Raw genomic sequence first — 11,716 nt, 5'->3', positions numbered from 1 at the left:
AGAATCCAGATGTCACGACACGGGCACCTCTGCGATGAGGCCCCTGTGAATAATTAAACCCAATAAAACCTCATTGTGCAGGGGGTGATTTGAGCGCCGGGGTTGCACCAGCGCGCCGTGCTGCTCTGCCACGCGGCTGAACCGAGCCCAGAAAGCATAAATAGAAAATATCGAGCACATGTTGGAGGAAATGTTTCTAATATGGTGTAAGGGACCGAGTGATAAGGGTGCATCTGGAGTGCTGTGCCCGGATTTGATCACCTAAATATGAAAAAGGACATTACAGAGATGGATAATGGTACAGCAGGGAGCAACCGGAATGACTCAGGGACTTGGGGAACTTCAATAGAAAGGCTGGGAGAAAAAAAAAAAGTAGGTCTGCATCCTTTGGAAAGTATTAAAGGGGGAGCACACAGTGGCGAGGAAAAGATTGTGAAGGGAATAGAAGGAGTAGGAGCTACTGAGTTATTTAAGCTTGTGCAAAGTGCAGGAACCAGAGGTTATGAACCGGAGGCAGAGGAAGGATCGGGGCACCGAGCAGGACAAAGCAGGCAGCAGGCAGAGAAATGTGTAAGTGCCACCAAAGGTCACTGCTGCAGTGCGAGGACAGCACTGCCATGCAGAGAGCATCGTGCAGGCTGGTGCTGCTGCGATGCTGCCAGCAGCTCGGTCCCATGCTCCCTGCGTTAACCAGGAGGGCTTATTTTCTCCAGCGATGTCAGCTGGTCCAAGGAAAGGTCTCAGCCCTCGCTCCAGCTTGAGAAGGTCAGCGTTAATGGCATCGGATGAAGATGCCTCGTGATGGGAGCACGGCACAGCTCCGCACTGAATTCCCAGCCACGGTTTGTCAAAAGCGAGACGTTTGTGCGAGCTGTCGGGAAGGTGGTGTGCAAATGAAGATGGTTTGCAGAGCAGGGGTCCTGGCTCCATCTCAGCACTGGGAGATAAAGCCAAGCAAGGGAAGGCTTTGTCACCGTGCAGCGTCCCCATGGGACGGCGGCGGTCCCAGGTGCCCTGCGTGCAGATCTGAACCTGCGCTCAGGGCAGAGGCACGACGTGAGCGTGACTGATTTACACTGATGTAAGTGGGGCGAGTGCCTCCTCCCACGTTTATGGGCCTTGGGGTCATGAAGGAAATCAGCCAAATGTGACAACTGCGTCACTGCCTTCCGCAGCCCCAGCAGCCCCAGGCAGGGCTGGGGGAGAAGCTCCTGCCCCAACCCCTCTGCTTTGGGCTCGTGGCTTTGGCAGCCTGTTGATGCTGAAACCTAATGACAACTGTCTGCAGCTCGGTGGCTTTCCCTGCTAGGTGAAACCTCCTGCCACGCTCAGCGCAGGGGACAAGCTTCGGGGCTCTTCTGTTTTTCTGAGGACAGGAATTCTGCTCTCTCTGTATTTGACGGGTCGGGCTGCACGGCAGCAGCAGCTCATCAGGCACTGAAGGCAGGAAGGGACTGAGCAGCCCGAGCTGCACAAATGGGCGTCTTGGCAGGAGCAGCCCGCAGCTCCCGGCTGAATTTGCTGGGCTGGTCCGGCTTCGTGGCATCCTCCCCGTACTTAGAAATGAGAAACAATAGTTTTCCATTCGCCAAATGCTCAGCTGGCACTTTGGGTGTACGCTGCCAACCCAACCCTCTGCTCAAGGGCTGCTGCCATCCCCGTCCCTTCACCCTTCGTCCAGTTGGACCGCAGCACAAACGACCCAGGATGAAGGCACAGAGGCCAGGGTTCCTGGAGCTGTGAGAACCTTTCCCTCTTGAAATGGAGCCCGGTATTTCAGAGGCAGGAGCCTCACGTATTCCTTAGCATAAAAACAGACACGGGGCTTAAAGCAGTGACGGTGACACTAAGTACGAAACCAGCTACGACGCTTAAGAAAAATCACAGCTGTCAGGAGGATGCTAACGAGCAGGAGCGGGGCATTCAAATGGGTGCAGGGCTGGGATAGGTGGGAGCCAGCACCCTTGGGTGCCCCAGGCATGCTGCTCCTGCGAGGGAACCGGGGCGGCTCCTCTCTGAAACGCTGGGAGAGCTGTGGAAGGCAAAGACAAATGCGTGTGTGCAGTGCATGTCCTGGCTCCTTCTGCTTTCCTCAGCCCGTGCCCAGGAGTCCCCGGGGATGCACGCGTGACGATGGCAGTGTGGTTTATAAAGATGAGGACGTCGTTTTTCCCAGCTCTGGGCGCTGGTACCTGCTGTCACTGCCACATGCTCCAGTGGCTGAATAAGTCATCGTGCTGGGGGTGGGGGTAGGTGGGAAACAAGCGCTGAGAGGGCACAGGGAGTGGAGAGATGCTGGCTTGCTCTGGTCCCTGCAGACAGCAAGGACTCAACCCCGCATTAAGCTGGGAACACTGGGAAGCTGGGAGCACTGGGAAGCTGGGCACACTGGGAAGCTGGGCACGGGGCTGTAGGACAGCTGAGAGCCCCTCTGGGGGAGCAACCCAGCAGTGCTCGGGGTGTCCGCACACCCGCGTGCGTGCTTCCAAGAACGCCCCACGGTGCATGAAGCCACCACAGGCCCCTGCTGCCCGATGAGCCCCTCTGGTCCCCGCCACCCAGCAGCCCCGTGCCCTGGGTGCCAGCGGGACGGGCACCCCCTGGCTGAGCATCTCCAGGCCGTGCACATCCCCTTGGGGCCCCTGGCTGGGTTGTGCAGGGCAGGAAGGCCCCAGCCCAGCCCCGGCTGCTCGGACACAAGCGCTGCTTTCCTGCGCCGGGGCGGAAGCGGCGATGGAAAGTGAAGCCAGGTGGGACCGGGCAGGAAACAGACCATCCGCTCCCATCCCATAGTGCAGATCCCTAAGGAAAAAGCAGCGGGGGGGGACCCGTGAGCGCAGGGAGGCTCTTGGGGCCTCCCGCTCCGGGCGGTGCTGGTTCCGGCAGCGGTGCTGCGCGTCCGGCCGGCTTCCTCTGGGCCCTGACTCACGTCCTGCCTCATCTCCTGTCCCGTCTGCCCCACCTCCTCTCCATGAGTGTTCCTCCATCAGCACCTGCACCCCAGATCCCCTGCCTGCCGCCGTCCCCGGGACATCCACGGGGTTGGCCAATGTAGGGTGGGCTCTTACCGCGCTGCTGTCCGCCGCCGACATCCTCGCTGTCCTCGGGAGCGTTGGGGTCCTTCTCTGGGAGGGGAAAACAGAGCAGAGAAAGCACAGGGAGGGCTGTGAGCGCTACAGAACGGTGCCAGGACACCGCCAGCGCTGCACCAAACCCGCAGGCTTGGGCTGCGAGAGCATCCGACTGTCAGAATAATAAATTCCGGGCTTAATTGCGAAGAGTGGAAGGGAGGAAGTCGCAGCCAATATTTTAAAACGCGTTGCATCAAAATATGAATTGTTGTTAACGCGGGCGAAAACAAATCACTTATTATAGCCTCGTAAATTGCCGCAGCACTTTGCCAAGTGCCCTATAGGAAGGGACGCTTTGGAACTCTCAGCCTGGGGAAAAGGAGACGGAGAGGAGCAATGGCAGAGGGCAGAAACACGTGGGAGGATGGCGAACAGAAGCAGAAAACAGAGAGGAGAGAAAGGACCCCGGGCCAGCTGTGCAGGATGGGGACAGGGGGAACGAAATCCCACCTGGCCCAGCAGCGGGGCAGACACAGCGCTGCTGCGTGGCACTTGGGGGGGGGACGTGGCCCCTGTGCCCCCCTCCCACGTGGCTCTGATCAATGCAAACCGGGTCAGAGCTCCGCTGTGAGTTACAAATTGGATCCCACGTTGGAGGGTCACCGCCGCTGCTCCCCCCATTAGACGGGAAGCGGCACCGAAGATCTTTTCTAAATAAATCAGACTTTATTGTAGAACTCGGCCACTGACGAGACAGAACCTCATTAGCATCGATTTTTAAATAAATTATTGAAAGTGGCTTTTGCCTGCTCTTTGCATTTGTAAAGGGGAATGTAAATGTATCCGCCCCGGCGCTCTGCCTCCGCCGTTCCCATGCACGCTCCCAAACCCTCGCATCTGGGATTCCTCCAGGCTTTAACCAGCTGATCCCTGATCCACTGATCCAACCTGAGCCCCCTGACCCATTCCTGCCATGGAATCGGTCCCACTGAGCCCCGTGCCACCAAAACCCCAAATCCAGCCCCCAGCGTGGGTGCCCCAGCAGCCCTGCTGCAGCCCCGTGGGATGGGGCCGTGTTCTGTGGGTACCCCCCACCCCTCATCCCCGCCCTGCACACGCTTCCTGCGGGCAATGCTTCCAGCCCCGGAGCCGGGCTGTCCTCAGGAAACCCCATCCCAGAGCCCTCTGCATCCGCCCCACACGCACACGCTCCTTGGGAAGCTGCCGGCCAGAGCGGCCGCAGGAAAACGCAGAGCGTGGAGGAAACAGCTCTGCATTTCCATGAGCAACACCGCACAAAGCCTGCCAACACAGGGAGCTGGCACTGCGTCCTGCACGGGTCCTGGGCTGCTTTTTTTTCCCCCCCCCCATGTTTGATGGGATGGGGCTCGTTTCAACCAGAAATGAAGCCACAGCCCCCTCGCTGCTTGCATCACCCTGCTGGCAGCTGAGCGCTCTGCAGCTCATGGGGGGGTCAGTGCTGCTCTGTGCCTCAGTTTCCCCTTCTATAGGAAGCCCCTGTCTTGGTGACAACTGCTCTGTGCCTTCTGCAAAAGGTGCTCAGGGGAGGCCCCCAGGCCATGCCCAACCCTGTGCCTGCCTGCCCCACACTCATGGGCTGCAAGGCGGTGATGGAGGGAGGCTTAGAGGGAGGAAGGAAGGAAATTTGTGTGGGATTTCTCAGCAAAACATGGCGAGCGTGGCCCTGGTGACAGCACTAAGCCTGGCATGCTGCTGAGCTGCATCTGCTCCGATCTGTATCTGTGCTCCAGCCACGATCCGTGCAGATTTCGCTCTGTGCACGCAGCGAAGGTGGCTGTGGGGATGCAACAAGTTCCCCCGCACGTGGCAGCCCTTCAGCCTCATGCAGCCAGGTGCTCCTCCGAATCACATCTGGAAGGGAAGCTCTGTCTTGTCAGAACCTGGGTGTTTGATTTCGGTCGATCTCTCGGTTGTATCGTGGCAAATCAGAGGGAAAACGCTGAAAAAATGCATCTCCTGGGGTCTGCATCGCTTCTCTCTCTATGCCACCTCCCTGTGTAAAGCATCACAGCTCCAGCCACACCATCCCTGGGGAATGCCTTTACCAGGGCAGCACATCCCTATGGGGCAGCCACCCTGGGGTCTGGGGACCCCTTGCAGACCCCAGCCCAGCCCCCGGGCACGGCCACTGCACCGTGCACCCCACTGCTGTGCCGGAGCAGCCTGGGCATTGGGCACATTCTCAGAGGAGCTGTGTTTTAATGTAGCAATTTGATTCAATTTTCCACTCTATAAAATTACCCATCACTGCTCGTTGCTTCCTAACAGACACCTTCACTCTTAATTTAACAATCCTATCGAATTCTGCCAGGGAAATTGGAAAAATTTATCACCTGTGAAATTTTATTTTTCCTTGGTTGTATCTGTTTTTGTAAAACTTCATTAACGACGATGACTTGCTGAGGAAATTATCTCTTCATTTCCCCCCTTTTCTTTTTTTCCTCTCTCTCTCTATTTCAATCGGGACACGAGGGAGGGGGTCGGGCCCAGAGGAGCCCCCAGCTTGGATGGGGGCTCGCTCCCACGTTTCTAGGGGGGGGGAAGAGGGGTGAAGGGGATGTGCTTGGGGGGAGCGGAGCGCTCTGACCCATTGCAGGCACTCTGTGCCTCGTTCCTCACTGCCCCACTCCTGGTCCTGCTCATCATCTCCGTCCTTCCACCCTAAAGGGGCTGAGCACTGGGAAAGGGGCAAAAATCCCCCTGCAATCCCCATGCTTTCGGCCAAGGCCAAGCAGCAGGGAGCCTGGGAAGGCTGTAAGAGAGATGGGAAATGGCCACGGGATGTGGGCACCTCTCAAGGAGCTGCAGCTTTGAGCCTCTGCCCCACGTCCTAGCAGCTCGAGTCTCCAATGCCCTGCAATGCAGGTGGGCATTCAGACGTATTCAAAGGGTACAAACGGCTCCCATGGCAAATCTGCAGCTTTTGATGCACTCTGCATCTCAGAGCAGGGGAAATGGAAGGGTCTGTCCCCTGGTCAGCACAACACAAGCTCACGCCAGGATCACCATCAGCCACATGTGGAACTAATCTCACATTTGATACCTGCTCTGGAGATGCTGCTGGCAGCCGTAGGGCAGCGAGGAGCTGGATGCAGCTGCCCGAGCAGCCAGGGATGCTGAACCCCCTCGGGTTTCACATGCACCTGGAACCGTGGAGCAAAAGCTCCTGCTGAGAGCAGGGATCACTGCAGCTACACCCGGAGGAAAAGGGAGCTGCAGCCCAAAGAGCTGATGATGTAAACGGAGAAGGAGAAGGTCAGGAAGGAAAGACGAAGGCAGACAGGAGCTGAGGCTGCTCGGGGTTGTGCTGGCAGCCCAGGAGCCCCAGCTCTGCTCCCAGCAGCTGCCTGGATGCCACTTGCTGAGCAGAGATTTTCTCCAGCAGCAACAGCACAACAAAGACCTTGGGCACCAGCATACTTTCCGGTGCATTTAATGTTGTTCTTTTTTTTTTTTTTTTTTTTAATCACTACAAATACAAAGCTCTACAATAAATAAGAAGAAATAAGGACCCCTTTTGCACCTCTGAAGGCAGACAGAGAGGGACCTTACCCTAGGGGACAGGGTGCAGCGCTGGGCAGTGCCAACCTCAGCGCAGAGGCAGAGCAGCGTGCGTGTTTGAATCAGGCTCGGGTGACCCCCTGACCTAGCCCTGGGGCATGTCACGCTGTGATTTCTGCTGTAACGGTGAGAAATGCTGCAGATCATGTCACCCTCTCAGCCTGTTTGGTTCTGTGCCGAGAAGACTGCTCCTGGCTCCTCTCACAGCAGCCACAGCCCTGCCGCCTCCAGGCCTCCTGCGCTGCTAGCGAGCAAGCACCAGTCTTTAATGCAGTTATTTTATCATCTCTTGGAAGCCCAGTAATCACGTTACAGCCATGACTGCATGCCCAGAAGGGAGCATTTTCATCATCTAACTCTGATTTTCCAGGTAACACGGCCCAGTAAGAGCTGCCTCACTTGAATTTACAAAAGCCCCATCTCGCCAGAACAGAAGGGGTTTGCTCTTGTAGTCCATCAGCCAGTCTGAACAAAGAAACCGAGTCGCTCCTTTGAGTTATAGGCCTATTAAACTCAGCAGAGCCTGAGATGTTCATTCCCATCAATGTGTTTGTTGGCCAAGGTCTCCCGCCATGTTTGCAGGGTTAAAGTTAGGGCACGGCTTGGGTTTTAACCTTATTATTTTGTTGCTTACCTGGAAAAACCTCGTAGATGTCGTCTTCTTCCATCCCATCGTCTTGATTCAGGGTAGTGTTGTGAGATGCCGTGGTCATGGAGTCAGAACTCCCCACGTCATTGTAGAGCTCTTCCTCGTCCTCGTCGTACGGGATAGTGAGGGAACTCAGGTCTGTTGGGAGAGAGCAAAGAGGGGTGGAAAAGAGCAGGCTTTGCCAAACCGCACGCTGGAATTTGCAGTGAGCTGAGATCAAGCGACAAAGATTGTGGAGCTGTACGTCGTGCTCACCGGGCACCTTGCAGAGAGGGCTCCGTCCCCTTGCTGACTGCACAGTTTAGCAGCAGAGGAGCAGGAAGAAGGGCTCCTGACCCAGCAGGGTCCTGGGGATAAGCACAAGCCCACAGGCTGCCGCAGAGACTTGGCTGGGAAGGGCTGCAGGGATCTGGCCCAATGAACACGATGGGTTGGCTTGGGCCAAGCTGCCAGACTCACCCTTCAGGAGGAACTGGATCTGATCCACCCAATCTTCAGCCTCTGCTGGACTCGGGGCTGTGAACTGGAGAGAGGTTCACCTGTTACCATGCTGTTTCTTGAATGCATGAAGAGGATGAAGGTTTGAAACTCAAATCAGGGATGGAGGGCTTGGATCTGCCATTCTCTGTCCCGTGGGGTTTGGGGAAACCATTTCACTTCTTTATCTCCCTATTCCAAACAGGGAAGCAGAAGCAGAACAAAGCTCGACTATCCCAAAGGAAGGCTGTCAAGCCTAATTCATTAAAAGAATTCAGATGAAAACCACAATCCCTATTGAATATACAGTACTGACTGTGAACCAAGGCTCTAGATCCAAAGTCTCCCTGAATCTCTGGCAGGCTCTCAGACACATTTGGCGAATTGGACCAGGTTTTTCACTGCACCAGTGTGTAGGCCCAACAAATGGAAAGTTTAAATTCAACATGGCTCTGAAGTGCTCACTTAAAAATGGGCTTTCTGAACCCAATCCTCTAGTGCTCCTGGGTGGGAGGCCCCTCGAGTGCACCAGGATCACTCCTGTGCCAAGGGAAGGTACACGGGGAGGTGGTTGGATGAGATGGAGAAGCACCAGCACCTTCTGCAGAGCTTCTTCTATTGCTGAACCAGAGACTGAGGTTTGGAGATTCGCAGCCTCCCCAGCCCTGCAGGTCCAACCTGTGCCCTGGGCCTGGGACCACGAGCTCCTGTGCTGTCGTCAGCCAGCACAAAGGCTCCGCTTCTTCCCCCAGCTCCTACCTCATAGGTGCGTTTCCCAGGGCAGACTAATTCAAAACAGCATCTTCGGCGCGAGTCTTTGCGGAGGTGGAAAGCCAGCCGGGCATTGTACTGCTCAATGGAGAAGGTGCCTTTAGGTTGCTTGCCTGGCAGAAGAGAAATGTAATAATTCCGGAGTTGATATCTTTTATCAAACCCTCGTGAGAGGGGCAGATGTCTGCTGCCCACACGGGGAAGCTGAGGTCTATCACGTGCCACTGGGAGACGGCGAGAAAATCTAAGCATCCTTCCCCCCAAGGAAATCTAAAGAGAACGTTATAAAATCTTCATAAGGACACAGTAAAGAGGACGTCATTGGAAGCCTCCAGAGACTGCAAACAGCCACTGAAAGGTTGCCAGGGTCACAAGGTTGCATGAGATGAGCTGCTTGTAATGAAGCAGAGACCGCTGTGTACTTGGGGAAATATGATACCAGCCACTCTTCTGCTGGTAAGGAGCGAGCGGGCCGGCGTACAGGAAGAAATGCTCAGTGGGGCCTGGGAGGATTGGCCTGTGGATCCTGTCGATGCACACACACCAGCCAGGCTGGAGAGAGAGAACTTCCCTGCCATCGTTTGAGGCACGTTTATTTAGCCCAGCTGGATACCCAGCTCATTATTTCCCTATGAATCTTCTTGAGCGAGTGTGGGAGCGTGATTTGGGCACCTGCTCTTAACTTTTTCGTTTGGATGAAGCCAAGCCCTATGAAAAAAAAAAGGTTCAGTCCACCAGGAGCAGGTTTGCTTTACCCTGTTGCCTTCTGGGGACCATTTGGAAGCTGATAGCTGCCCACCTCCCACTGAAACAATGGAATATCGGCTCTTGCATTCGAGCTCATCTGCAAACCTTTGCAAATAGCGCCCAGCATCCTCAAAGGAAATGGGAGAAGGAGAAGAAGAAAGACTCAGCTCCATCCCCACGAGCTGCTGGGGTTTGATGCAGACTGGCCATTGCAAACCGAGGATGGAGGTGTGTGTTTTGTAAGCAGTTAACACGCCGTGATTCTGGATGGGTGGAACAGAGTAAGGAAGGCCATATATCTCCTCGTGCCGGACTCTGCTGGAGATATTAGCTGTCTGTTTGTACGTACCTGATGGAGCATGACTGCAAAATATTTATCTACACTGACACACGGATTATATACAGCCACTTAGGGGGCTGAAGCCCAGCTGATGGCTAATGGAAAACTTGGTGCGTCGTTTTATTTACATGCAGCTCCGTCCCTGCCTTTCTCTTCTCTTGCTCCCTACCTATGAAGACGTTGGGGGACTGCAAATAAAAAAAGCAAGCTGGGATACACCTTTCTACAAGAACCCGTGTGTTTTTCCTTCATGGGGAGTTCCAGCCATCCTCTTATTTATCTCACTTCTGAGAAAAGAAAGCGGGGGTTCAGCAGGAGAAAGCTGAGACGACATCCAGATCCCTTAAGTGCTTTTGGAAATTGCAGCCCACATCTTGGTTTTATCAGAGACTAAGGGCGTGCTGGCTCCTTTCTACGCTAATTGCCTCATCATTTCCCCTTGGGATGGAGTGTCCCAGGGGCCCAGGTGCCCTTAAGACCGTCCCTTCTCAAAGGAGGACGCTTCCAGGCAGCACCGTGCTTTGAAGAAATGGCTGAATTCAGATTTCCTCAGCCAAGTTAAGTCCTAAAACTCCAGCTGCTGCAGAGAAATGGGCCACGGTCTATGCTTTTTTCTTGCCAGGTATCAGCCTGCCTTGTGGACGGAGCTCTTGTCCCCTCTTTCCCAGCCCTGTCTGCACCCTCAGCCACTGCCCACACTTTGGAGACTGGAGGTGGATGCCTCCCCACTTACTTTTCTCATTGGCATAGTAATAAAAGGTCTTTCTGTTGAGGACACACCACCGCTTCTGCCACTCCGACCCGAAAAAGCTGTGGTCTAGAAAGAAAAACACAGCACAGGAATAAGCACATTCATTGCTGTTCTTCCGCTGAATGCTTCGTGATGATCATGCAGAGGATGGAAAAAGATTTTCTTTTTCCCAACGAAATCCTGCACGTTTCTGGCACAAAATTCGGATTTGAATTGAGGTACAAAACCTCAGCCAAGCAAGGAGAGCAAGCCTGTCCTACCGGGAGAGAACACAGCTTGAGGTGAAACCTCCCTAATTGAGGTGTAAGTGTCTTCTTCTGTAATTGGAGCAAGCTGCTACATGCACAGGACCAGTTACGCAGCTCAACTTACGACCACGAGGAAGAAAGGGGTTGCTCTTACCTCATCCCACCTGCCATACACTAAATAAATCAAGCCAGCATCTGAGCGACGAGGAAATAATTTGTAGCTTTCACAAGAGTCAGGGAAATCAAGATCAACCCGGGGCTGCCTCCCTTATCTCAGCTCGCTAATGCGCGTGATGCTACGAACCACCTTCCCTTCAGCAGGGCTTTATCCTCATTAGGTAAGGCTGGTTAGAACAGCACATCTTGCCTCAGAGGACGAGGCTGCTGCTTAATGTGGTTCCTGGGTTTTAATCTTTGTGCAGCTGGATGATCGACAAAGGGGAATAAAGAAGGGCCGTGCTCTCCCTTTACATACGGCCCCTAAGAAAGCTCTGACCGCCTGCTTGTGGCTGCTGACACCTCTGCACGAAAAAGAGAGATTTTCCTGTTTGCTCCTCATCTGATATTTTGCATTCTCGGTGGTGCTTCCATCACTGGTGACCTGAGCGTGCTGTGCTCTTCAGGATGGCCGTGAACCACAGCAGCTCGTCCGCACGAAGCTTTCCCCACCATCTCCCTCACCACCTGCCTTCACTTTGTCAGACAGAATAAAAACCCAGCCCAAGTGGAGCCCCCCAGCCGTGATGCGCTCCTCAGGCCTTACCTCTGGACCTCTTCTCCAGATATCCTTGCTTTAGAATGTTCCCTGTGTCTTGAACAGGCCTCAGTGCGATTTCCTCCATTCCTGCAGGCACCAAAGCAAAGTCTTGTCATTTCCAGTGCATGCAGTGCCTCCCAGCTGCAACCCCTGTGTACAGAGAGGAACGGATCCCTCCAAGACCATCCTCCAAGCTGTGCAGCAGCCTTGGGTAGATAGCACACCGCCTATAGGGGTCCTCCAAAGAGGCAGGGATGCATCAGCACGCCCACCCCAGCGCTGCCTGCAAGCTCCATCCCTCC

At 54.9% G+C, this 11,716-nt stretch overlaps 1 protein-coding gene across 1 annotated transcript in view; it reads right to left on the bottom strand.

The window, feature by feature from the left end:
- The window catches only part of SKAP1 (src kinase associated phosphoprotein 1), a 117,004-nt gene continuing 105,351 nt past the window's right edge, over positions 64 to 11,716 (bottom strand). Inside the window, exons 5-10 of the mRNA XM_021377837.1 lie at positions 11,421 to 11,501; positions 10,392 to 10,475; positions 8,560 to 8,684; positions 7,783 to 7,846; positions 7,309 to 7,461; positions 64 to 3,125 (exon numbers count right to left, since the gene is read on the bottom strand). Of these exons, the coding sequence (XP_021233512.1) occupies positions 2,938 to 3,125; positions 7,309 to 7,461; positions 7,783 to 7,846; positions 8,560 to 8,684; positions 10,392 to 10,475; positions 11,421 to 11,501 (695 nt within the window). The 3' untranslated portion in view covers positions 64 to 2,937. The remainder of the gene's footprint in view (positions 3,126 to 7,308; positions 7,462 to 7,782; positions 7,847 to 8,559; positions 8,685 to 10,391; positions 10,476 to 11,420; positions 11,502 to 11,716) is intronic.

The sequence above is a fragment of the Numida meleagris genome, chromosome 26, assembly GCF_002078875.1.
Source record: "Numida meleagris isolate 19003 breed g44 Domestic line chromosome 26, NumMel1.0, whole genome shotgun sequence".
NCBI lineage: Eukaryota > Metazoa > Chordata > Aves > Galliformes > Numididae > Numida > Numida meleagris.
The sequence above is the reverse complement of the archived record's forward strand: the minus strand, read 5'-3'. Positions and strand labels throughout refer to the sequence as shown.